At 38.8% G+C, this 26,889-nt stretch overlaps 2 protein-coding genes across 2 annotated transcripts in view; both read right to left on the bottom strand.

The window, feature by feature from the left end:
- LOC116687549 (mucin-3B) overlaps positions 1 to 395 on the bottom strand; it is a 2,408-nt gene extending 2,013 nt beyond the window's left edge. Inside the window, exon 1 of the mRNA XM_032513009.1 lies at positions 98 to 395. Coding sequence (XP_032368900.1) covers positions 98 to 395 — 298 coding nt within the window. The remainder of the gene's footprint in view (positions 1 to 97) is intronic.
- Positions 396 to 11,268: 10,873 nt separating this feature from the next.
- mrps16 (mitochondrial ribosomal protein S16) lies at positions 11,269 to 14,068 on the bottom strand. The gene is made up of 4 exons (XM_032513714.1): positions 13,888 to 14,068; positions 13,003 to 13,033; positions 12,142 to 12,408; positions 11,269 to 11,606 (listed from the first exon to the last, which is right to left on the bottom strand). Exons 2-4 carry the CDS (start codon positions 13,013 to 13,015, stop codon positions 11,482 to 11,484), a joined length of 405 nt encoding a protein of 134 aa, XP_032369605.1. The 5' UTR covers positions 13,016 to 13,033; positions 13,888 to 14,068; the 3' UTR covers positions 11,269 to 11,481.
- Between the last annotated feature and the right edge of the window lie 12,821 nt (positions 14,069 to 26,889).

Below are 26,889 nucleotides of genomic sequence, written 5' to 3'. Positions count from 1 at the left end.
GACCCCAAACTTTTGACCGGTAATGTATATATATATATATATTTTTTTTTAAAGGTTTTAATTCTGGAGACCTATATTTGGGAATGAAAAATCTCACCAATATGAACAGAGGTGTTGTTCATTCCAAAAGAGCAGCCATCTCCATAGACAAAATCTTGACATTGGCAGTGGCATGTTCCGAGAGTCACGTTGAATTTACAGGTACCCCTGTTACATTGACAGTCCGTACACTGAGGAGTTGTAGGTGATGTTGACACAGTGACAGTAGTATTTGACGGTGGAATATTGGTAGATATTGAATGACGGACTGTTGTATATTTGTTTGTCCTGAAGGTTTCCACTGATGTCAAAGCCTTTGTAGCTGGTATTGATTCAGTATTTACTGTGGTTGTCATTATTGTAACATATGTAGATTGTTGATCTATTGATGAGGACAATATTGTAGAGGTTCCTTGGCTAGGTAGAGGCTGCAGAGTTGTGGTGGTTCCTGTTGGTGTTGTTTTACTGTTTTGGTCAGAAGATGTTTGAGTGAAATGAGTAGCAGTCTTGGTAGTTGTCTTTCCATTTGTGGTGAGCGTTGAGGCTGTAACTTCTTTTGTTGCTGTGGGTGTTTTCATTGTTGCAGATGTCGATTTTTGATCAGTGGGTGATGATGTCACTGATGTAGATGGTCCTTGGCTAGGTAGAGGCTGCAGAGTTGTGCTACTTCCAGTTGGTGTTGTTTCACTGTTTTTGTCAGAAGATGTTTGAGTGAAATGAGTAGTTGTCCTGGTAGTTGTTTTTCCATTTGTGGTGAGCATTGAGGCTGTAACTTCTTTTGGGCTGTGGGTGCTTTGACATTGTTGTGCGAGTCAGTGTTGATCAGTGGGTGAGGATGGCACTGTTGTTATGAGGGTCCTGGACTAGGTACGAGGAGCAGAGTTCTGTGCGGGTCCTGTTGGTGTTGTTTCACTGTTTTGTCAGAAGAGATGTTTGAATGAATGCGTAGTTAATAAAGGGACTGTAGAGGGGTGAACCTGTTGTGACACCTCTTTATTTGTTGGGGAATATTGTGGGTCGATGATTAGGACTGGTTGTTTTGCTTTTGTGGCCAGGTGAGCTGGTAAATTCTGTTGTGCTATGGGTGTTATCGTCGTCACAGATGACTATCGTTGCTCTATCGCTGAGGACGCTGTTGTAGATCTTCCTGGTAGTTAAAGGGAGCCAGAGTTGTTTGGGTGCTTGGGTGCGTGTTGGGGTTGGTTTGACCTGTTGATGGCTTGTGGTGATGTTGTGTGGGTTTGTGGTGCGTGGTGTTGTTGTGTGTTGTGTGGTGGGTTGTGTGGTGGTGTTGTGTTGTGGTCTGGGTGTGTGTCGTGTTGTGGTGGGTGGGTGGGTGTGTGTGTGGTTTGTGTGTGGGGCTTGTGCCAGCCCCCCCTGTTGTGTTGTGAGTGGTTGATTTGTGTGTGTGGTGGGGGTGTTGGTTGTGGGGTTTGATTCTGGCTATTCTGTGTGTGGTGTTTTGTGGTTGTGCTGTGTTTGTTTGCTTGGTTTGTGGGTTGTGTGTGTGTTTGTTTGTGGGTGGCGGTGTGTTTCGGCGTGGTTTGTTGTTTGTGTTCTGTTTGTTGGGTTGTGTTGTTTTGTTTGTGTTTTTGTGTTTTTTTTGTTGGTGAGTGTGGTGTTGTGTTTTGTGGTTTTGTGCTTGGTGTTAGCCTTGTGTTGTTGTCGGTGTCCTGGGTGTTGGGGGTGTTCCGTTTTTGTGTATGGTGTCCGTTGTTGGGGTTTGTCTGGGGTTGTGTGTGGTGGGTGTGTGTTTGGTGATTGTTTGTGTGTGTTGTGTTTTGTGTTGGGTGCTTGTGTGTGCTGGTGTGAGTTGGGATGGTTCAGTGGTGGTGTTTCAAATGTTTTGTAAGAAGACTTGAGTGAAATGAGTAGTGTCTGGTAGTTGTTTTTCATTTGTGGTGAGCATTAGGTGTAACTTCTTTTGTTGCTGTGGGGGTTTTCAGTGTTGCAGATGATCAGATTGATCGGGGTGATGAGTTAACCCTGTTGTAGATGGTCCTTGGCAGGTAGAGGCTGCTGAGTTGTGTGGTTCCAGTTGGTGTTGTTTCACTGTTTTTGTCAGAAGATGTTTGAGTGAAATGAGTAGTTAGTGGAAGGAATGTAGAGGGAGACCTTGGTGAGACTTCTTTATTTGTTTGGGAATTTATTGTTGTTGTCAAATGATCAGTCTTGGTAGTTGTTTTTCCATTCGTGGCAAGGGTAGAGGATGTTAACTCTCTTGTTGCTATGGGTGTTATCGTCGTCACAGATGAAGATCGTTGCTCTATTGATGAGGTCATTGTTGTAGATGTTTCCAGGGTACTTAAGGGGAGCTGAGTTGTGCTGGTTCCTGTTGGTGTTGTTTCACTGTTTTTGTCAGAAGATGTTTGAATGAAATGAGTAGTTAATGGAGCGAATGTAGAGGGTGACCTTGGTGAAACCTCTTTATTTGTTTGGGAATTCATTGTTGTTGTCGATTGATTAGACTTGGTTGTTTTTCCTTTTGTGGCAAGGGTTGAGGCTGGTAATTCTGTTGTTGCTATGGGTGTTATCGTCGTCACAGATGAAGATCGTTGCTCTATCGATGAGGACGCTGTTGTAGATCTTCCTTGGCTAGTTAAAGGGAGCAGAGTTGTGATGGTTCCTGTTGGTGTGGTTTTACTGTTCTGGTCAGATGGCGTTTGAGTGAAATGAGTAGTAGTCCTGGAAGTTGTTTTCCATTTGTGGTGAGCGTTTTTGCTGTAACTCCTTTTGTTGCTGTGGGTGTTTTCATTGTTGCAGATGTCGATTGTTGATCAGTGGGTGATGATGTTACTGTTGTAGATGGTCCTTGGCTAGGTAGAGGCTGCAGAGTTGTGCTGGTTCCAGTTGGTGTTGTTTCACTGTTTTTGTCAGAAGATGTTTGAGTGAAATGAGTAGTTAGTGGAAGGAATGTAGAGGGAGACCTTGGTGAGACTTCTTTATTTGTTTGGGAATTTATTGTTGTTGTCAAATGATCAGTCTTGGTAGTTGTTTTTCCATTGGTGGCAAGGGTTGAGGATGTTAACTCTCTTGTTGCTATGGGTGTTATCGTCGTCACAGATGAAGATCGTTGCTCTATCGATGAGGTCATTGTTGTAGATGTTTCCAGGGTACTTAAGGGGAGCTGAGTTGTGCTGGTTGCTGTTGGTTTTGTTTCACTGTTTTTGTCAGAAGATGTTTGAATGAAATGAGTAGTTAATGGAGCGAATGTAGAGGGTGACCTTGGTGAAACCTCTTTATTTGTTTGGGAATTTATTGTTGTTGTCAAATGATCAGTCTTGGTAGTTGTTTTTCCATTGGTGGCAAGGGTTGAGGATGTTAACTCTCTTGTTGCTATGGGTGTTATCGTCGTCACAGATGAAGATCGTTGCTCTATTGATGAGGTCATTGTTGTAGATGTTTCCAGGGTACTTAAGGGGAGCTGAGTTGTGCTGGTTCCTGTTGGTGTTGTTTCATGTTTTTGTCAGAGATGGTTGAGTGAAATGAGTAGTTAGGGAAGGATGTAGAGGGAGACCTGGTGAGACTCTTTATTTGTTGGGAATTTATTGTTGTTGTCAAAGCTCAGTTGGTAGTGTTTTCCATTGGTGGCAAGGGTGAGGATGTTAACTCTCTTGTTGCTAGGGGTTTACGTCGTCACAGATGAAGACGTTGCTCTATTGATGAGGTCATTGTTGTAGATGTTTTCCAGGGTACTAAGGGGAGCTGAGCTGTGCTGGTTCGGTTGGTGTTGTTCACGTGTTTTTGTCAGAAGATGTTTGAGTGAATGAGTACTTAGTGGAAGGAATGTAGAGGGAGACCTTGGGAGACTTCTTTATTGTTTGGGAATTTATTGTGTTGTGCAAATGATCAGTTTAGTTGTTTTCCATTCGTGGCAAGGGTTGAGGATGTTAACTCTCTGTGTTGCTACGGGTGTTATAGCGTCACAGATGAAGAGTGTTGCTCTATTGATGAGGTCATTGTTGTGGATGTTTCCAGGGTACTTAAGGGGAGCTGAGTTGTACTGGTTCCTGTTGGTGTTGTTTCACTGTTTTTGTCAGAAGATGTTTGAATGAAATGAGTAGTTAATGGAGCGAATGTAGAGGGTGACCTTGGTGAGACCTCTTTATTTGTTTGGGAATTCATTGTTGTTGTCGATTGATTAGACTTGGTTGTTTTTCCTTTTGTGGCAAGGGTTGAAGCTGTTAATTCTGTTGTTGCTATGGGTGTTATCGTCGTCACAGATGAAGATTGTTGCTCTATCGATGAGTAAACTATTGTAGATCTTCCTTGGCTAGTTAAAGGGAGCAGAGTTGTGATGGTTCCTGTTGGGTTGTTTTACTGTTCTGGTCAGATGGCGTTTGAGTGAAATGAGTAGTAGTCCTGGAAGTTGTTTTTCCATTGTGGTGAGCGTTTTTGCTGTAACTTACTTCTTTTGTTGCTGTGGGTGTTTTCATTGTTGCAGATGTCGATTGTGATCAGTGGGTGATGATGTCACGTTGTAGATGGCCTTGGCTAGGTAGAGGCTGCAGAGTTGTGCTGTCCGTTGGTTGGTGTTTCATTTTTGTCAGAAGAGTTTGAGGTGAAATGATAGTAGTAGGTATGTGGTAGTGTTTCCATTTGGTGAGCATGATTGGTAACTTTTTGGGCTGGTGGGTTGTTTGCATTGTGCGAGGTGTCAATGTTGTGTCAGTGGGTGATGATGTCAACGGTTGTAGATGGTCATTGGCTAGGTAGAGGCTGCAGAGTTGTGATGTCCCTGTTGGTGTTGTTTCACTGTTTTTGTCAGAAGCTGTTTGAATGAAATGAGTATTTAATGGAAGGAAGTGTAGAGGGGATTTGGTGACACTTCTTTATTGTTTGGAATGTTATTGTGGTTGTCGATTGATGAGACTTGGGTGTTGTCCTTGTGTGGCAAAGGGTTGCAAAGCTGTTAATTCGTTGTTGCACATGGGTGTTATCGTTGTCACAGATGAAGATTTTTGCTCTATTGATGAGTTAACTATTGTAGATCTTTCTTGGCTAGTTAAATGGAGCAGAGTTGTGAGTGTTCCTGTTGGTGTTGTTTTACTGTTCTGGTCAGATGGTGTTTGAGTGAAATGAGTAGTTGTCCTGGTAATTGTTTTTCCATTTGTGGTGAGCATTGAGGCTGTAACTTCTTTTGATGCTGTGGGTGTTTTCATTGTTGCAGATGTCGATTGTTGATCAGTGGATGATGATGTTACCGTTGTAGATGGTCTTTGGCTAGGTAGAGGCTGCAGAGTTGTGCTGGTTCCAGTTGGTGTTGTTTGACTGTTTTCGTCAGAAGACGTTTGAGTGAAATGACCAGAAGTCATGGTAGCTTTTTTTCCATTTGTCGTGTTCGTTGAGGCTGTAACTTCTTTTGTTGCTGTGGGTGTTTTTGTTGTTGCAGATGGTGATTGTTGATCAGTTGGTGATGATGTCATTGTTGTAGATGTTCCTTGGCTAGGTAAAGTCAGCAGAGTTGTTAAGCTGTCTGTATTTGTGTGAGAATTGATTGTTGTTGTCGATTCATCAGTCTTAGTAGTTGTCTTTTCATTTGTGGCAGGAGATGAGGTTGTTAATTCTGTTTTTGCCATGGCTGTAGATGATCCTTGTATAGTTAAAGGATGTTTAGATGTGCTGATTCCTGTTTGCGTTGTTTCCCTTTTGTGGTCAGGAGATGTTTGAGTGAAATGAGTAGACGTTTCTTGGCTAGTTAATGGGAGCTTAGTTGTGCTGTGGCCTGATAGTGTATTTTCAATTTTCTTTACAGGTGTTGTTTGAGTGAGATGAGTAGATGTTTCTTGGCTAGGTAATGGGAGCTGAGTTGTGGTGACACCTGGTGGTGTTTTTTCCACTTTGTTTTCATGTGATGTTTGGGTGGAATGAGTAGATGTTTGGATGCTAGTTAATGGGAGCTGAGTTGTGATGACACCTTTAGGTATTGTTTCAACTTTGTTTTTAGGTGATGTTTGAGGGAAATGAGTAAATTTTTTCTGGCTAGGTAATGGGAGTCTAGTGGCACCTGGTGGTGTTGTTTCAATTTTGTTTTCAGGTGATTTTTGTTGAGCTGTTTTTGTGGGGGACTTGATTGTTGTTGTTTTATGAATAATGTTGGTAGTTGTTCTTTTTCCATTTGTGGTGATTGTTGAAGTGGAAGCTGTTGATTCCATTTTTCCTGTGGGTGTCACAGTTATAACAGATGTAGATTGTTGCTCAGATGAGGAGGACATCATTTTTGTGGATGTCTCTTGGCTAGGAAATGAAGTTAGTCTGGTGCCTGTGGGTGTTTTACTTTTGTGTTCAAGTGTTTTAGTGAAATTGGTTGTCAAAGTTGTTCTATTTGTATGATGCTGAGTAGATGTTCGGTTAATTATGATTTGCTGCAATTCTTGTGATTGAGTCACATAGTGTTGGTCTGTGTTGTTAGATACTGGTCTTGTTTCAAAAACCTCTAAAAATTCATTTACTGAGACGTTTTTGCTTGATACATTCTTTCCTTTCAATTCGTCCCCTCTCTGTGGTTTCCTCCATGTTTTGTCAGGTTGATCTGTTAAACAAGACAATATTTGCGCATTATAAATTCATTTTTCAATGCACATCACAGCAACCTGCATCAACATTTAAGTTACACCAAATTTGAACATGTATTTAACCCTTTCTGTTGTCTTTTAATTGTTTTAAAAACAATTCATTTGAACTATCCATACATTCTTAGTAAATTCTGTTTTTTGTCAGCAGGGGCTGGCTTCTACACTTTAATAAATACAGTATAATAAGTAATAACTAAGGTCACAAAAATTAAAATCCATTTAACCAACGGCTATATTTTACTTATTGCAGCCAAATATCTTATGGTAAAGTATGTGTTTTTTTTTAATTAACTGAAAACTGTAATAACATAAAGGTATACACATTATGTTGACAGTAATACTGTATAACCGATGACTTGGATCTTAAAAAGGTTTGTGAAAAAGCTTCCAAAAATGCATCCATTAAAACATTTCAGGTCACCTATAAAGAAAATAACGACAACAAAAAAATCACAGTTTTGTGAACATTAATGCTCAAAGAAAAACTCATATTGAGCACAAAAAAACCTTTAACTATTATGTGAGGATTAGTGTGCATATTAACAGCAAGGAGCAGAGTCATTTTATTTGTACTTTCTGCATTTGAAGCTGTGGTGGAGAGGTGGTCACTGAACAAACTGTTATCCATCATTGACAACTGACCACCCACTCCACGCCACACTAGTACAACAGAGGAGCACCTTCTCTAAGAGGCTTCGACAGCTTCGGTGTCACACTCACCACTACCAGCAAACACAGGCAATAAAACTCTTTAACACTTCATCACTGAGTCTTAGATAAGACTGATATACATCATAATACTGTTCCAAGTAGAACTTGTACAAACATAGGTTTTACTTACATCTTTATAAATAGTATTTAAGTAGTTTTTTTATTCCAAACTTGTATGTGTGTTTGTACATTCTTTACTTAGTATTTTTTATATTTATTTTTTGAATATTTGTTCTTGTATTTTATCCTATTTATTATTTATTATTTTTATGTATATTCTCTATGTGTGCTGTGACTGATATTTTGCTGCTGTAGCACTACAATGTTCAGATTTGAGATTGATAAGGGCTATCTATCAATTTATTTATTGCAGTTATTCTTGAAGGATTGTCAGGACTAAATGTCTCATGTGAAATTCGAATGGCAATGTATATATATTGTCAAATGATATCAGTGTGAAGAGGGTTGCATTCAAAATAATGCTTACATTGATAGGAGTATAGGCTCACCTGGTTATGCAATAAAGAATTAAAGAAGTCATAGACGTACCTCTTTTTTGTGTAAAGAACACAGAAAATGCCAGCACGATGACCACAAAAGTAAGGATTATAAGAATGGTGAAGAGCCTCTTCCAATTACAGGATCCCAAATAAATCCACTTCCCCTCCATTCAGGTAATCATCCAAAAGAAGATGCAAAGATGAAATATTTCAACCGCCACTGAAATGTCTTTCACTCCATAAATATGTACAATAAAGCAGAATAACACGAACAAGATGTTCTGTAAATTACAGTCTTTTAGTAAACTTCCAATAATCTCTCCTGACGTCTGCGAATTGGCAGTAAAGTGTGATCCTGTTGGCAGCTGTTCACCATATAAACATGTGTCTAATCGTATCGAATCTACTCTGTGTGATTAATTATCAACTTGTAAACTGAGGTTGTCACAAATGTAGTGCCCTCCCTAGGCAAACCTTTTATGTATTGTGGCAAAAGCGCAAATTTCCCTAAAAGTACACTCACACCCTGTACATGCTTCTTTTCTTTTTTTTAAGGTAACAAAGGTGCAGATCACTGTGACGTTGAAGCAGACTAAGGACTAGGGCATGCGTGAAAAGACTTATTAGCCAATATTAACCACTATTAATTGTCAATGACACCAGTGATGATTAATATACTGTCAGAAAATTGCTGAAATGTTTCATACTTTCTAAAAGCAAGACTGCATTTTATTTGAATATGTTAGTTATATAGTAATAGTCATTGTTTTTCCAAAATAATGAAATAATAAAATGCTTTCTTTGGTTGGTTAATGTGGATCGGGAAGGGGGAATTTTGGTGTCCCCTGCTTGAGCTGCTGCCCCCGCAACCCAGGATAAGCGCTTGAAGATTGATGGATGGATTATTGATATATGTATATATGTATACAGTATATGTACTGTCTTACAGGACTGAGGTAGCCTAGGTTTATACTGAAAACTGTAACTGGATTTTATCCATCAGCGGTGTGGTATTCTGTTCGTGTTACAGATTTTGTGTAATATCAACAACCAATAATTGGTTCAATCCTGTAAATCTAACTACAAAAATAGTTATAAGAATAGATGTTATAAGTATGTATTATTCATTTTAGTATTGTATGCATTGTTTTTCTCCTTATACACGATTATTAAAATAGTTGTATTGTAAACAATCTGGCAAATGGTATTTTATTTGCTATGTTGTTGCTTGCTATAGTTATTTTAATCCAATATTTACGTGTTGTTGCAATCAGCTGGATATGATGCAGAGGGGCACGTGACTCAATCTTTTGGAATGTTACATTGAGCAACATATTGACAATATAATCAGTTGTATTGAATACCCATGCTATAAATAGCAGCAGGAATAATTGAGCTGTGACAAAGTAAACAATATTTACAGTACATTATCTCTATCTTAAAGCCACCAGAGGTTTGGGCTCTCCACCCATGTTTGCTTATTGAAAATCATTTCTGAAATGCCACTTAACAAACCAAAAACAGAATTTTTCCTGCTCAATATGTCATTCAGTAATTTCATAAGAGATTATTTTAGTTAGGATTTTTATACAAACATGTACAGTATATCAATTTTTGAAATATAGAATTAGATTATATGCATTGCCATATGGCCATAACGTTTTAGCAATACCCTGTTGATTTGTAATTGCGGTTGTATTTGGGAATGCTAAGTACACCAACATGTTAAAGAATTAAACTGACTTTAATTCCTGTCCTTAAGAAATTAGGCAATTTCAACAGCAGAACTATTTTAAGTGCTGTGTTTGTTTCTGCTGGACTTTCAAATGTCACCAGGGTGTTGTCAAGTGGGCTCAAATTAGTCTTTTTATCACCACATGAATTGACGCAAGCCACACTTGTGGTTTGAAATATGTACCTGTTCAAGATAGAACAAAAAGCATGCAATAAGCATATGACAGGCACACCAGTCAGCAGATTATATACTGAGGACAAGTAATCATCTATTAGATTTCACTTTAATTATTAGTTTGTGTAGTACTTCATTAAATTATCTGTGCCAAGCTTTTAGTGAACAGAAATCCGGAACAATTAAATATAGAAATTAATACAAATGTTGAGTGTTTGCTTTCTCTAGAGGTTTATTAAAAGACATGCATGTAGATATAATCCCTCCACCTAGTCCTGGGTCTTCCCCGAGGCCTCCTACCAGATGGACGCGCCTGGACCATCTCCATAGGGAGGCGCCAAGAAGGCATCCTTATCAGATGCCTTAACCACCTCAACTGGCTCCTTTCAACGTGAAAGGAGCCAGCTGCAAACCGATCCAGTGGGTGCAGTGAAGGTCACAGGCCAATGATGCCATCAGGACCACATCATCTGCAAAAAGCAGCGTTGAGATCCCCAGCCCACTGAACTGCAATCCCTCCCCACCCCGACTATGCCTTAATATCCTGTCCATAAATACTACAAACAGGATTGGTGACAAAGCGAAGCCCTGGCCAACCCTCACCTGAAACGAGTTCGACTTACTGCCAAGAACCCGGACGCAGCTCTTGCTTTGGTCATACAGAGACTGGATGGATCTCCAACCTGGCCTGGGAAAGCCTTGGGATCCCCCAGTCAGAGCTGGTTAATGTAGCTCGGGAAAGGGAAGATTGAGGTTCTCTGCTGGAGCCCCCGCAATATGGATGGATGCATGTAGTTATCTGCAACCCTTTTTGTACAATATGACTCGTTAATGACTACATGTGGTGTGATTATGTTTTAGAGATCAACACTATTGTTGCTTTTTTAACGTAATTGGGTCAAAGCTAATCTTAAACTGATATTTTACTGTGTATGATTTATTGTGCATATTGATGGTCATAAATACAAGTTAAGGCCTCCAGCATGGCCGGTGATACCTGAATTTCTTCTGTAACTATTAACTCTGAGAAAAGAAAAAACTCACTTGGCTTTGAAACAGTAAAAACAAGATTTACAACATCATGATATCAAAGATCTTGAACATTACATGACATCTGTGAGTGAAACTTTCCAGTTTCTAAAGGTGTCCGTAACACGCAGTTCAGTATAAAAGGTGGAGACTTTGCTATTGAGCCAAGAAGGAAGTAAGTGCTGTAAAGCTTGCCAATAATCTTATCAGCAATCCCACCCCCTTCTAATTTTAATCTTTTCTTGTGTTTGACTAATGTTCATTATTGACTCATGAGTGCGTATGTAAATAAATGCAGGCCAAAGAAGAAAGAAGACAGTCAAAAGAAGGAGAAACAATTGCACAGTTTACGAGTCAAGTTCTAAGTAAACAAAACTAACTTTATCATCCGTAAAGGTCTTGAAAATGTTAGACAGAGGAGGGTTGGAAAGAATCTGCAATTTAACCTCAAATGCAGTAATATAGAAATACTTTAAGTCAAATAAAAACAGTAAATACAAACATCTGCCTTTTATGGCACACTTTATTGAGAATCAGTGTTATATAAATTGTTCATATCTGCTACTAAAGCAATATAACTACCATATGTCATATCTGATGTTGCTAGAAGCAGTCCACCCAGCAGTCCACCCAACAAGAAATCGATCAGTTTTCTGTCCGAATAATTGCGACATCCTTTTGTACAGTCAGATAAGGTCCCCAGCTTTAGTTCTCACACTTAATCCACATTCTGTCCCTCCCGCGGACCATCTTCTGCTCCTGTTGCTGTCAGCTCCGTTTGGGCTCTTCGACGCTCTGCCTCAGTTATCATCATTGGGTGCAGAGGGAAAAATCCTGCCAACCCTGCAGAAAGACAGGGGGGAGAAACAAAGACAATATCTTTCACTACAAGCTTTTTTCACAAACTATTGCAGAGCCATTGCCTATAGTACCCAAAATCTTTTGGAACCAATACATCATCCTTTTAAGATAATTTGAATTATTTGAACCCGATTACTAGATAACCAAGTTATACATTAGATGATTATTTTGAAAACAAAAGGCACATAAATGTGTATCTTTACAATCCGTTATACCAGAGGGCATGGATAAGGTGGTTGAGGGCACGGTGAACTCATAATAGTAGTAGACAGTAATAGACAGTAGTCATCAATAATGGTAGCAGATTATACAGAAAACAAGATTTGAAAGAGTAGTTAACACAGAGAAGTATATCTCCAGATAAATATATTGCCCCAAAGGTGTAAGCGCTCATAAATGTTAAAGGGTAACCTCCTTGAATAAACAAATCACTATGAGCAAGAAAATTCTCTGGACAAGCAGACAATGAATTGTGCAATGTTGATCTACTTTAAAAGAACATGTCGTGAATACACACCTAGAAGTTTGGCCACTGGCTTTGTAGGGTGTGCGCCACAGCCGATCCAGTACTTGATTCGGTCGAAATTGAAGCTGACAAGTTTCTCGTTGTATATGTTAGGGAGGGGGTCATAGGAACCCAGCTGCTCTATATATTTACCATCTCTTGCCCTTTTGTTGTAAGCTGCAACAATGCGATAAAAGGGTCTGTTAGCTTGTTTGTGGCCGGCAAGAGCCAATCGTAGGACAACGTAACCCCCATGGTATTTCTTTAGCAGGAGTGATGCTGCAGAAGGAAATTAAAAGAGAAAATAAAATGAGTTTCTTGTGCAAAAGCACCTTAAACTGCCATTTCAAAAATTACTGTTTTGTTAGACCACATTTGTTTTAGCAAGTATATGTGAATGTACAGTATATGTATATTAAATATTCATATTGTGTCAAAAACAATTAGGTGATTAATCCAAAAACAGAAAATGACATTTTTTACAATTTAAACTTAAACCTGAAATGAAAAGATTTTTAATATTTGCAATCTTTGTGTTTTGAACTGTTGGTAGGACATAACAAGACATTTAAAGATGTGACCCTGAGGTCTCTGAACTTGTGATGGGTATTTTTCCATTATCTGTGACATTTCCTAGATTAGGCAATTCATTGACTGGTCAATCAGTTAAAAAAGAAAAATTGTTAGTTGTCATATTGATAGAAAGCAGAAAGCAGTAACGGTCCTGTAAGGAAGCTGTCTTGGCTGCTTATGATAAATGTACTATTAAAAAAATAAATGTGAAATGTGACTACACTTATGCTTGATGTTATATTTATGTATCTTGCTAAAACTCTGCAGCTACAAGACAAAAGAATATACAAGTATACTCACATAAATGCACCATGATGTTGGCTGGATTATCCTGCAACACAAAAAAGTCACATTTAAAACAAAGTGTGTATGTAACTTTCTTTCTAAACAATGCCAGCAGTAAATTTCTCATACTGTTACATTAGATTCATTCATTCAACCTTTATTTAAACTTGAGAGTTACAAAGACAAAGAAAACATTGCAGAAAAGGAAGAAACATTATCAGAAGTACAGTACATAGAAAGACAATAAAACTTTCCAAAATAATAATAATAATAATAATAATAATAATAATAATTGATAGACAGATCAGGACAGCCAGGATGCAGAAGAAATACTACTATGAAAAGCAATTACAAGCATAAATTTGGTCCAAAATCAGATTCCAAATATGTCCAAAAGGCACAAGTGAGTTGATTTAAAGAAAGTATTTTTAGTAGGACTACATAGATTGATTTAGTACATATCTGATTACCCTGCACGTATCATTAAATTGTAACAGTAACAATCTGTGGGGACCTGGCTTGGTACCCGGTAGGCTGCCGGTTCAAGTTCCCGTATGGACCAAGTACGAAGTGTGGACTGGTAGCTGGTGAGGTGCCAGTTCCCTTGCGCAAGGCACCGAACCTCCACTGTTCGGTGCACCTATCCACAGGCAGCCCCATAGCTCTGACATACAGTATATCCATTTAATGCATGTATAGATGTCCTGTTTGCATGTCTGTGCATCCCGGGCCTGTGTATGATGTGTTTAATAACAGAGTGAAACAAATTAAGTCCCTCTTGTTCTTATGACAGCTATGTTAGCTGTTGCTAACACCTAGCTTGTTAACCTAACAGTATTAAGAGCATCACTTGTTTGAGGATTACGTACGGTTTAGAAATGAGCAAAAGCATACACCTACCCGCAGATGTTGGACGAAGTAAAGTAAAATCTTGTGTCGCCTTCTTTTTAATTGCTGGACAGATGATATAGTTAACGTTGATAACTGTATGTTTTCAGCAGGAGCAGTAATGTGACATTTGTCAGTGCGCGGCCATGTTTAAAAGGGAAGTGACGTAGTGGGCTCAGCGTCAGTGCATCCCGAGACGCTAGATGGCGCTGTTGTACTGCTGTCCACACTACCGCAGGGGAGCTATTTAAAGTTTGTACTGTGAAAGTTATGCTTCAGTCTAAAATGTTTTCTGACACATTGAAACTAATTTGAAGATTTATTGTAGGCTAAGCCTTGAAAATGTCAAAATGAGAAAAGAATAAAATAAATATGCCATCACACACGAACCATCAAGTTTTTATATCGTGGTTATGCAACCTATAATCCTTTTTGGTCAGATGTAAGTGATCAGATTCTTAAGTAAAACTAGTAAAAAATGCATTGTAAGATATTATAATACATTATGAATAAAATGTCTGCATTAAAATGTTATGTAAATTACATTAACTATTATAAGCTAAATGTAGCCTACTAACTTCAAAGTGAATTTACCTATTATACAGAATTACCTCTTTACCAATTACCAATTGCTGCTATTATATATTGTTATTATTATTATTATTATCATTATTATTATTATTATTATTATTATTATTATTATTATTATTGATGTTGTTGTTGTATTGAGCAGCATTTTACTCTTGGTTGAGGTGGCACTAATTACTTCTTTATATACTGTTGAATAGTTTAATTTATGTCATATTTTCATATTTTCATATAATATCTTTTTATTGTATGTTTTATATATATATATGTGTGTGTGTATTATATGTATTTGTATATATCTTAAACTAGTAACTACAGCTGTCAGATAAATATGGTGGACTATAAAGTGCAGTATTAATACAATATTACCCTTAATATAGTGGAATAGACACACAATTGGAATGCTCCTGTAATAAGTAATAAAAAAAATCACCTCACTTAAGAGTGTTTCAATTTATAGTTTCCAATTTTACCTCTGCTTTTGGTGATAACTTTCAACACTGATTTCAGTGCCTTATAAGTTTATTTTAATATTGCACTCATGAATCTCAGTGGACAAAAGCATTAGCAATGACGACAGCTAAATGCCTTAAATACACCTACCGAAATGAAATGCTTCAATTATATGAGTAAGACAATTATAGTTTAGGTCAAAGTAATTGAAATGGTACAACGATAATATGATGCCTCCCCAAGTCAAAAAGTGCCTCTGAAAGCAACGCCGACTTGAGCGTACGTTCTGCGCGTCGTGACTTTATACGTATCCATAACAGCAGGCGGCGCTAATCTATATTTTCACCCAAAAAATTAAAACCGGCATCTGACTGAGCAAAGCAGGATGATATTTTCAAAACACATGTTACATTTCTAATTATGAGTTTGAAAACATTATGATCTGATGCTCAATATTATACTCAGTGCTGTCACACAGGTGCTCTCTAAGAATCCTTTTTCTGTAATTTTTTCTGTAATTTTCTATTCTACATGTGTCCCACATTAGCAACGCTTGGAGGTTTAAATCAGCTTCCACTGTTGACCCCAGCAGTAATGAAACACTGATTTCCTGAGAGTGTTCATGAATTCAGGGGTCATTTCTTTGCCTGATGTTGTCTGAGTGCACAGAGATTTCTGCCCACTGGGAGCCCAACTACACCCCCCCCCCCCCCCCCCCATCCTTGAAAATGGTGATTTCCCACTCCTGTTGTGTAAAGCTTGTTTTCTTGTGTGTGTGTGTGTGTGTGTGTGTGTGTGTGTGTGTGTGTGTGTGAATGGCTTTCTGTGAGGAGAGGTCACTGAAGACACACAAATGAGATGGGCCATGGTTTGTAATTCATTCTGCAAATATCCATTCCCTGCATGACTCCTCATATATAAATATGTACACCTATATAAAGCCAGTTATGACTTCTACCTGAGGCATTACATAAAAAAATGTATTAAATACTTAATTTAAGTGATTCAACTCTCCTTGGATCAAATTTATTTGCAAAGCTTTCAGTAAAGAATGCATTCAAGGTTGCCACTTCATACATTACAATTTCTTATTTATTGCAGTCTAAATAACGTATCTAAATGGATAATTAATAATACATATCTGTAGCAGTGATGTTATTGCAAATTATTTTACAATTTCTCAAGGGGAACATGACAACTAAGACAAAATGCTTTAATTACCATCATGAGAGTTACTTCATAGTACACATTTAAAACTAATTTAATTGACTGTGTACAACACCATCCACCACACACACACCACCCACAACCACACCACACAAAACACACACACACACACACACACACACACACACACACACACACACAGCTGAATAGAATAACCAAATTACAAGGATGTTAGTTTAAAAAGATTTAAACATTTTGTCAGTTTGGTTTGTCACAGAAATATTTTCAGCAACCAGATGAACAACATAACACAAAACACTTGGTTCAACCAGGGCTGAATTTCAAGAGGAAAACATCGTTATTAAGTTGACCACGTTTTTTTCTGCGTAAAAATCCGAAAATGAATAGAGGCTTTACACAGTTAGGCAGCAAACAAAATTCATCTTACATGGTGAATCGGCAATGCGTGATTATCTGAACGGTGACATTAATTCTAGTTGTTGCTCACTCTCTCGTGAGGACCCCATGCTCTTTGGGATACCAAGACGAGTTGTTCCTCCTCTAATCATCTGTGACAGCTCAGTTAGAGACGCTCAGATGACCAGATATTTTACTAGGAAAAAGCAACAGGAGTCTGCTTTAAACAAAGAAGGCTGCCTCAGACATTGTAGTTAAAGAGGGCTAAGTTTAATTTGATTACGTGGAAGAAGAAGAAGAAGAAGAAGAAGAAGAAGGAGAAGAAGAAGATGAAGAAGAAGAAGAGGAAGAAGAACACAATAAAATCTTCAAAAACACTTTACTTAATCTTGTGCACTTGCAAAAACAACTCTTACTACCCCTGTAAACTGAATTAAAGCAATATTTTGAATCCTTGTGAGACCATGGGGGTGTTTTATGGCCCCAAACGTCTTTATATATTTAAAATAATACATACAGATAGAAGTTCACACTGTCTGGCATGATTAGTATCTGTGAAACACAGGAATACTTTTTCCCTTGGTGGACAGTCAGGTGAAAAGGTTTCTTACATCTGTCCGTTTAAAATGAAGCTACAGCCAGCAGTTAGCTCAGCACAAACTGAAAACAGCTGTAAACAGCCAGTCTGGCTCTATCAAGGTAACAGAATCTGCTACCAGCATCACTAATGAATGTTATATCTCATTTGTATGATCTGTAAATAAATGTAAGTTGAAAACAAATGTCAATTCATTCTTTTAACGGCCTTATGTGCTAATCTATTTCTTGGCTGGAAACACTAGCTTCCTGGTTGTCTGGCAACATTTCTCATTTGTAGTCTTTGAGCTAAGCTAAGCTAACTGGCTGCTGCTGGCTGTATCCTTCTATTTAAAGGCTCTGACACACCAACCCGACGGCCGACCTTCGGCAGAAAAGGCAGTCGGACTGACTGCCTCTTGTAATACGTATCCGTAACTGCAGGCGGCGCTAATCTGTGTTTTCACCCCCAAAAATGAAAATTGGCAGCTGAATGACCAAAAACAGTTTACCAAAACGTGTTTCTGAAAACATTTTAAGCCAGAAATAGGCCATTCAGTTGCTGAATCTGTCTTCATTTCAGATCGACAAAGGTCAGTTTAAAAGATTTTTGTCAGATTTTTCCCCGAAGAAACTTTAGTCACTGACCACGCCAGACTGTCCGACGTGTCGGCGCCTTAACAGACTACTACTGGATATAAGAGTCGTATCTATCTTCTCTAACATCTAATTCTCACCATGTCAAAGTATTTTTTCAGTGGTTCTAGAACTTTGTTTATTGGGAAATTTAAAAGGGGTATAATTCATCCTTAAAGGTCTCTTATTTGCCAATTTGAAGGTTCATACTTGTAATTTGGGTTTCTACTGGTACGTTTACATGCTTTAATGTTCATAAAACACATGATTTTTCTTGTATTGTCTATCAGAATAATTGTATTCACCGCTGTCTGAAAAGCTCATCTGCTGCCTTCTGCATCTGTGCTCTCTGCGTCTCTTCAACATAATTGTAGCCAGGCAATGAAGGCACTTTTTGTACAGTTGCGACTTCACAACCATGCATAGTCCTGACAACTTTTGTAGAGGCTGTTTCTGAATCTGCACTGTATGCTTTTCTCTGTGGATTAAGTGTTTTGATACTTTCAACCTGCTTTATAATCAAAAACTACATGGAAATCTTACTTTTTTGCAAAATGGGATCTTTAAAGATTGACATGTTGACTATATTGGTCATAGCTATTATACAAATGTAATCATCTTTGTCTATATTTTTTAACCATTTTTTTGTTTAACATGTCTGTGGGTTGGGGTGGATGTGTCTGTAATGATGTATGCTTATTGTTAATTGGGTTTTGTTAAACTTTTAAAGTAAGTTAAAAACATTTTATTTTTTGAGGTCATCAGTAGCTAATGAGCAAAGACAAGCGCCGGTATTCACAATGATATTCAACCTGTCACTGGCTCAGTCTGTCATCCCCATGTGCTTCATGAAGTCCACCATCATTCCTGTGCCCAAGAAAGCAAGGCCAGCCCGCCTGAATGACTACCACCAAGTGGCACTCACCTCTGTAGTGATGAAGTGCTTTGAACGACTGGTCAAGGATCAAATCTGATCCTCACTACCCAGCACAGTGGACCCATTATTACAGATTGCCTAACGTCTCAACCGATCTACAGAAGCCATGGCACACATACTCCACACCACCCTTTCTCACCTGGAAAAGAAGGGAAGCTATGTGAGATTGCTGTTCATTGACTATCATCAGCGTTTAACATCATCCAGGCTCGTCACAAAGATCAAGAACCTGGGATTAAACACCTCACTGTCTGTGTGGATCCTTGACTTCCTGACAGACCGACCACAGGTGGTGAGGGTGGGTGGACACACCTTGTCCACCCTCATCCTAAACCCTCCCTGGTCTAAGCCATTATTTCCAATATTTGGTTTGCCCGGTTTCCTTGTGTAATAATGCGTGTGCTACTGTTACTAACAAAAATATGAAACTATTTTGATTTTTCATCATAAAACTCCATACGCTTTTATCCAAAAGGTTAGTTGTGACATCTTCAATGTATTATCCGTCTGCTATTTGACATCAGAAGACAAAATCACACTCACTTCAACCTCCAGGTTTCATTCTGGCATGTCTATCTGCCAGGCCTCTGCCAGGACCTTCCAAGAAACACACACAGACACAGTAAATATGGCCTTCCTGTTAGGGATCTTTATTGGTGTTTCTATCCCATATGTCATCCGGCTGATGCAAATAGTTTTTTGGTACATTAAGATGACTAAATACAGTAAATAGCCATTTAATCGTGGATTTATCGCTTTGAAATTACTTGTGGAAGCCCCTAAAAAGTCACGTTTCGAAACATTGCCCTTGCCTTAAATATTGGAGCTTCAAGCAGTGTTGTGGACATTACTTTTTTTTTCACTTTAGTATTTCTCATTTGTCCTGCACCTGCCAGAAAGCGGGATGAGCAAACAATTACTTTTATGAAAAAGGAACTAACCTCCCCTTAATAGCAAAGGGTCCTCGGTGAGGAGGTTGGACAGCTTCAAGTAGCCTGAAGTCCACATCACCGAGGGTCTGACCTGGACGCTGCATACTGACTCATTAGTGAGAAAGGCAAGGCACAGACAGTTTTACCTCATCGGCCTGAGAAAATTCCAGTTATCACCTGAAATACTGAGCAATTTCTACTCCTGCATCATCAAGAGCACCCTGACGGACAACATCACTGCCTGGTACAGAAACAGTCCTGAATTGGACCTCAAGGCCCAAGAATGGTTTGATTGGCTGATCATGCAATAGGCGGTGCCCCACCCTGCCTAAAGGATATTTACACCAGGCACTGCAAGAAAAATGCTAAGGGAATCATTAAAGAGAATTACCACCTGGGTAAAAGCATTTTCTCCCTGTTGAGGTCTGGTGGAAGGTACTGCATACACCAGTCCACACTTCCCCCCATGCCCCCCTCATTGATTGATTGGATTGAAAAGCATATACATAGAAGGGACAAAGACAACTTGGACAGGACTTCCTGACGCTTATTGCTCACTACCAAATTCACTTGCATGCCTTTGAACTGTTTAATGAAGCCATTGGAGTACCCAAGGAAACCCACATGAACACTGGGAGTGTTTGCAAACAGTAAATGGTGCAGGGAAATGTCCAGTTCCCATCAAGGAGGCCAAGAGAAAGAACTGCTGAAACCTTTTTATTCTTCTTTGTGCTGACCACAATTTCTGCACCAAAGTTTCTGTATTTTCTAAGGTAGAGTATCTGTAAAACAGCCAGCTGTTTCGTTTTTGCTGAATACAATCAAAGTGTGTTGGGTTTGTTTTTTGTGCGTTTTATTTTTTTTGTGGGGAACAGCATGCATTCGATTCTTTAGCTCAGTTAGTCAGAATAATGGATCTTTTCAATCACAGGGGCTGTGTGACTTCTGGTCTGTGAGCTCTTTGTGATGCCCCGTGCTTTTTTTTTAATCATCTGTGTCCAGCTCGAGCAGAGATAGACGTTCTGGTTGCAGAGAGAACCTAATGGAAATACAGGATTCGGTCACAGATGGAGTGTCAAGTGATCTTTCTTTTCTGGAAGGATCTTTCAGATGGTTGTGGTGAGACTAATGGTAATCGCATGCTAAAATGGAGGCATTACTTTTATCTTCATTAACAAAGAGGCTTTTTCTGTTACTTTTTTTTCCTCTAAGATTTCTCTCCTCTTGCAGCCACTGACAAAGGAAATTATTCTGTGTTCTTTGGAATTGAGAAGTATATGCGTGCTTGCCTTAGTCAACAAAGTAGTGAATGTTGTGTGGATGATACATAATCTATTTCATGTTAAATACTTTGATTTAATATAACTAATACTGTTAATTTGAACAGCTTTTATTTGTTACTAATTATGTAGTAAGATTTGCGAATAGGTGGATGTTGTATTTCAACCTGGACCATAAATATTGTTTTATTTTCCATCCTCTACATCTTTTACAACACAACCTCTTCAACAGCTTTAGCTTTGAGAAACTAACTAACTCTTGTGGGTCTTAAACATGGTCTAATGATGTCATGTAAGACTTCAAAAACCAGGATAACATTTAAAAAACTGAATGCTCACAGAATAAGCAAGATCAATTCATTAAAAAGGGATCGTAAACTACACTTACTATTACCTTTTAATGACTTTATATATTCTGCAGCACGAGAAACAGGAGATTGTGCACAAAATAAATCCATTTGGTCTTATTTAAAGCAAACGTTTGGGATCATGCTTACTTTGAACAAATATGCATGTCTGATTATAAAGTGTGCTTCCGTTTTTATAAAATTTCACTTTGAAGACCCAAACAATTACCCATTTAACAGTTTTCATAACTAGTGACAAGCTAAATTGTAGGCGTAAAGTTGTGCCATGCAGGATTATTAATGATGGTAACAATATTTTGATGGGATATGGGTTGAAGAAAAAGGTTGTGCTCAATCAACAAAAAAAAGAGAGCTGGGGCACAGGCAACTAATGTCACAGTGCAATGGTGGAATGTGTGTAGTTTTGAGGTACTTGTACGGAACTTAAGTATTTCCGTGTTCTACTACTACATACTTCAACTGCAATACATTTCAGAGGGGCAGTTATAGTTACATTGCAAATTTAGATTTACATACATACCAGTATATAAAGTACTTACAATCAGCCTAATCTCGAACAGCTACAACAGTAAAATGCTTCTTAAGTGTTTATGCCTTAGTGATGATGATCAAATAACATATCATGTAAAAACTCTGACAATGGCCACACTGCTAAACTATTTTGCTCTCATTAATTTGTAAATATTTTGTTGATAAACCTTCAGGACTACAACATAGATGCAGGACTTTTACTCGTAATTGCATATTTTTACACTGCCGCATTACTACTTTTACCTTAGTAATTGATCTGAAAACTTCTTCCATAAATTTCAAAATCCAGCAAATATAATTTAAGTTCACATTCCCAGAAATGATTGTTCCTTTAATTCCTATAGTGTCTTTAGATATCAAATTTATGTTTATGTTTACCTAAAAAAAAAATTAGCTATGACTGCTGTACATAGCTCTGCCTTCATCGGTGTGCAGTAGTCACTGAGTTATTTATAAAAGGACCTGGGTTAAAAAAAACAACAACCTGTGAATCTTTATTTAAGAATGCTAATAGATTTTTTTAAGAGCTACTAGTTTTTCAATTGACATTATGAAACAATTAACAGCCGGTGAGAGCAGACAGGGTAACTCTAGCCAGATAAAGGTAATTTTTGGTCCGTTCAGTCAGCACATAACATTGTGATTTCTGCTATAAGGGGTCGTGAACTGCCTCCTGAGCTGCAGCTCTTCCCAGACCTCTGCTGGCAGAGCTGAAGCCGCAGAGCCACACTGGTAGGTTGTGTGAGAGGACAAGTGGATTTGGCATGCACATCAGAGCGTGATACCCAGCATTTTGGTTCTATCACATGCCACACACAGACACACACACTCACACAAGTACAGCAGGCACACAGAGCACTCTTGGTTGTGTAAAATGGATTGCAACAGTGGCCACTGTAATTAAATGATGCCAGCAACCCACAGTATTCCTTTACAGACAAACTCTCCAAAGGTGTCAGTGTACTCTCAGTGTTCAGTGTTTTTACAGCATTACAAGGAGTTTTACCAAATGTATTTTTTACATTGTAAACAATCTGTGTTTCTTGTCTTACTGAAGACAGGGGGAATGGTAAGGCAGCCATTTTCCTTATGTTCAATAGACTAGACAGAGCACTAACAGTCTGGCTGGGATTTAACCTCTGGGAGTTGAGAGACAACAACAGATTATGTCACAGGTAGCAAGTATTTGTTTAGTTATTATTAAGTATGAATACGGATACATTTTTTTTGAAAGCCAATAAAAAGCTAAAGCATCATCAGACGATAGCCAGTGAGTTCTAAGATAGCTTTTCGGCCAATTCGTTCAGCTTCTTTTGCTTTCCACACGATCTGTTGACCTACATGCAAGCAAAACCCGCTCAAACATGATTGGTCAATACGACTCATTATACAAACGGACAACAAACGGAAACCACAATGCTTCCGAAACCAAAATCTTGTCCCATTGCCTACAGATTCTGCATTCATATGCAAATATTTGTTTATAGAGATTAACGTTTGACAAACTTAAAAGTAGATTTCAGTTGAATTTGACCAAAAAAACCTAAAAATATTTCAATTAATAGAAAAAGCCTTCTGGTTGTTTTTTAGTCAAACCTTTGAAGGGATTTTGAGCAAAGTGACAAAAATCATCGGCGATACATTCTTCCAAAATGCTTGTTCACTGATTTAGTCTCAGTCATGTTCTTTTTGGCTTCAGGGAAATCTGTTCATCTGTGATCTTTCACATTTGGGTGTTTGAGTAACCTGTTTATTGAACACCCAGTAGCAACGCAGAGATTACTCCTTGTTTAACTGCAATGATGCCCCTCTCTTAGGTAACTGACACTAAACCAAAAGCTGCCTTATCTTAGGGACATTGTAGGCGGCCATGACAAGTTCTACACCATTTAAAATATTGCATTATCTCAATGCGTTTGTGCCGGTCTGAGGCGAATCATCAAAGACACGAGATCAGCGGTTGGCTATGACATGGTACCATATTTATGCACAACTCAGAGTAGCAGGCATCGCGCTAAACTCTCACGACCAATGTCATACTTAACGTTACACAAACTGGTGTTAAAGTGAATGTATGATTTTGTGTGCCAGTAAAACAGAAAGAGGTGCTTTATTGGTCTTCTGTTTCGTTAAACAGAAGAGGACAGGTGAGCTCTGTTGTGGGGTGATAAGAGCCTTGTGATATACAGACAACAGGTTTCTTAACACATTGTTTAAGGAGGATAAAGGAGCGCTGTTGCACATCTTGAGACGAAGAGGAGACAACAGTAATCCTCATTGCTTTGTCATGTGCCTTGTATTTTGTTTGTTACATCCTGGCTTCAAAGTGTGAGATGGCTCTCATTTGAAGAGTATATGTCTTTGTGCAGTGCATTGTCCACCATCTATATTGTCTACCTTCTTAGTGATCAAACTCTTCCCTCTAGACCTCTACCTCCAGTGTTGCATCACTAATTTGTGCTGCTTATGTGCCAAATTAAGGTGCTATTGAGGATACACAGAATTCACACTATAATGAACAGTGACAGGATGTCAACTTCCAGCCCGCTGCTGCCACCCCTGCACCCACCTGCACCCATCCAGCTGAGTCCGCCTGTTTATGTGATGTCACCCGCACTCCACAGAGTTGTTTTCTCTGCAGAGCCGATCAGCCTGTTGATGGTATTGCAACCAGGAGGCAACATTCACTCTGTCCCTTTTTCCAGCTTGACCTGATATGACTGATTAGTCTTCTCATTTTTACCACAGTTGTACCATAATTTGGTATTTTCCATGTCCAGTTTGTTCTCTCTCTGATTCCTTTGATCTCCTTGAAACCCCTCTCTAAGTGGCCTTTGGCTGTGTTTGATCACTGGTTGAGTTATAGATGTCTCCATGACTCATAACTCACATGCCAGACTCAAACGTCAACATAACATATGTCGTTTTTCCTGCTCCCCTACCGCACGTTGCGTGTGATCGAATACACAGTGATGTAGAAAAGAGTAAGGTTGTTGTGGGATATTTTGTGATCTACAGCAGAACTTTTCAAGCAGAGTTCAAGCACAGTTCACACATAGGCTAACTTGTTCCAAATGAGTGTGAGGAATGCTCCTTGCTCTCCTTATTAACCAAACATCACCTTGTCAGCCTGACATGCCTGTTCAGGGCTCCTCCCGGTGCCACACATAATGAGATGAATATCTCAAATCAGCTTTCTTTAGATAAAGTTACAACACAAAGTAAGCTTTTTTGCCAGTATCCTCCTAAGAGCACATTTTATACGCTCTCTCTCTATCGTGATAAAATAATTCCCATAAGGAAGTGATTGCACATAAGTATAATTCTGAGCAGATGTGGGAAATGTCTCAACAAGGTAACAAGACTGTGGTGGAAGTGCAGTTCTTGTCACTGTTGAGGTAGCGTGCCACGTCAAGAAACGGTCTCCAGAGCATTCAGTCTGGCAGTGGAGGACGAAGATGATGGAAAAATAATTGTTTTTTGTGGCCTTATACTATCAGAAGCTTCCTCCTCCTTTGGCTTGCAAATTTTACTTGCAATACTTTCAAATTCATCTATTACAGGAGAGAAAACGTATGGCTGATGATTTAATGTATGTGTTGAGTGCTAGTGCAGATTATTTTCAAAAGTATTGACAGCAGAGAATAAAACTTGCGTTCAGTATTATTATGCCCACAAAATGGAAAGAAAACATAGGAAACTATTGAATTATATTCATGCATATATAAATATATATATATTTTTTTTATAGTGAAAGCCAGCAGGGAACGGTCAGAGTATTTGTCTAAATGTTTCCTGTTTTTTGGGGCTTGTTTAAGAACTAGATTGTGTATTGTACCCGTTTACCTGTTTTTTTTTTAAACTCTTGGTTTTTATACGTTTCTCTCTGTATCCTTTACCCTTATACAGGGCCCAAATTTGAAAACAGAAACAAAATAAGGTAATTCTTCTTATATACAGTATGCAGAATATGCAGAACGGACATTCATCTTCAAAATTTGAATGAATTTGAGTGAATTTGCTGCTGTAACATCTGCTGTACTGCAGAAATGTACATCACGTACATACATCACGTTGTGCACACCATTCGCTAAAGACAAGTATTGTTTGGTTGCATTCAATGTCCCCCCCCCCTCACTTACGGGAAGATAAAAGCACAATTTCAATACAGTAAAAAATAATGTTTATATACAGTTAATGCCTGTGCTTCTCGCCTTTGTTCAGCTCAGACAAAGATAAAGCCTAAATTGGCGATGCATCTTATCAAAGGTGTTTTGTCTTTGTGCTCCTCAATGTGAATAGCTAAACATAGAGAAAATGTAGATGGGGGGTGGGGGGTGGGGGGGTGTTCACCTACAAGCAAAAAAGAAACTTTGGTAATTGCCATAACACAAATAATGAGAGGCTATGTAAGGAAGTGTTTGAAGAGCGGTCCTGATCTAGATAAGATTGGAAACAGTATCATGAGAGGGAGGAAGTGTTTTTCTGTCTGCTGCGGCTGAAAGGAAACTTAAGTGGCAGAGTTCCTTACATGGGCCAGACTCTACGCCAAACTCTGAAACAACAGGGCTAAATGAAGTATGGTGTGACGAGGACCCCACTTATGGTCAGATAGTACAGAAACATAATGCATTCACACAACATTACAACTACAAAACTGTTGTTTGGAGCAGCATATCGATCACATAAAAGTAGTTTATGTCCACCACGTTCCAGTTCCAGGATTGCTTTGTTGCCATCAGAAATTCCACCGGATGTCACTCTTTTCAACCGGATGTCCATTATCTAAGGCTTTCTTTGTGTTGTAATTTTAAACTCTGGTCAATTTGTGATGACTGTGATTGATTGCTCCTCAGATCTCTGCAGGGTAAATCCAGACCGCTAGCTATGTGTCCAATCGGTGTTTCCTGTTGCACGACTAAAATAACCTTTGAACGTACACGTGTTCCACCAAAACAAGTTCCATCCCGAGGCTATTTTGCAGCGGCACCGTCCGGCGCTTAGAATCGTCCAAGAAAATTGTAATTGGTTTAAAGAAATGCTGATAAACCAGAGCATGTTTTTCTCCCATCCCAGAATGTTGCGTGGACTCTCCTCCACAGCGCTGTGGAGGAAGGTCTGGTCTTTAT

The sequence above is a fragment of the Etheostoma spectabile genome, chromosome 4, assembly GCF_008692095.1.
Source record: "Etheostoma spectabile isolate EspeVRDwgs_2016 chromosome 4, UIUC_Espe_1.0, whole genome shotgun sequence".
Classification (NCBI taxonomy): domain Eukaryota; kingdom Metazoa; phylum Chordata; class Actinopteri; order Perciformes; family Percidae; genus Etheostoma; species Etheostoma spectabile.
This window is presented reverse-complemented; position numbering and strand designations above follow the sequence as displayed.

What these genes read in the sequence shown, in the direction of transcription:
- mrps16 (XM_032513714.1), bottom strand. An exon ending in GCCAGTGGCCAAACTTCTAG is followed by an intron (nt 11,607 to 12,141) that starts GTGTGTATTCAC and finishes GTCTTTCTGCAG; the next exon opens with GGTTGGCAGGATTTTTCCCT.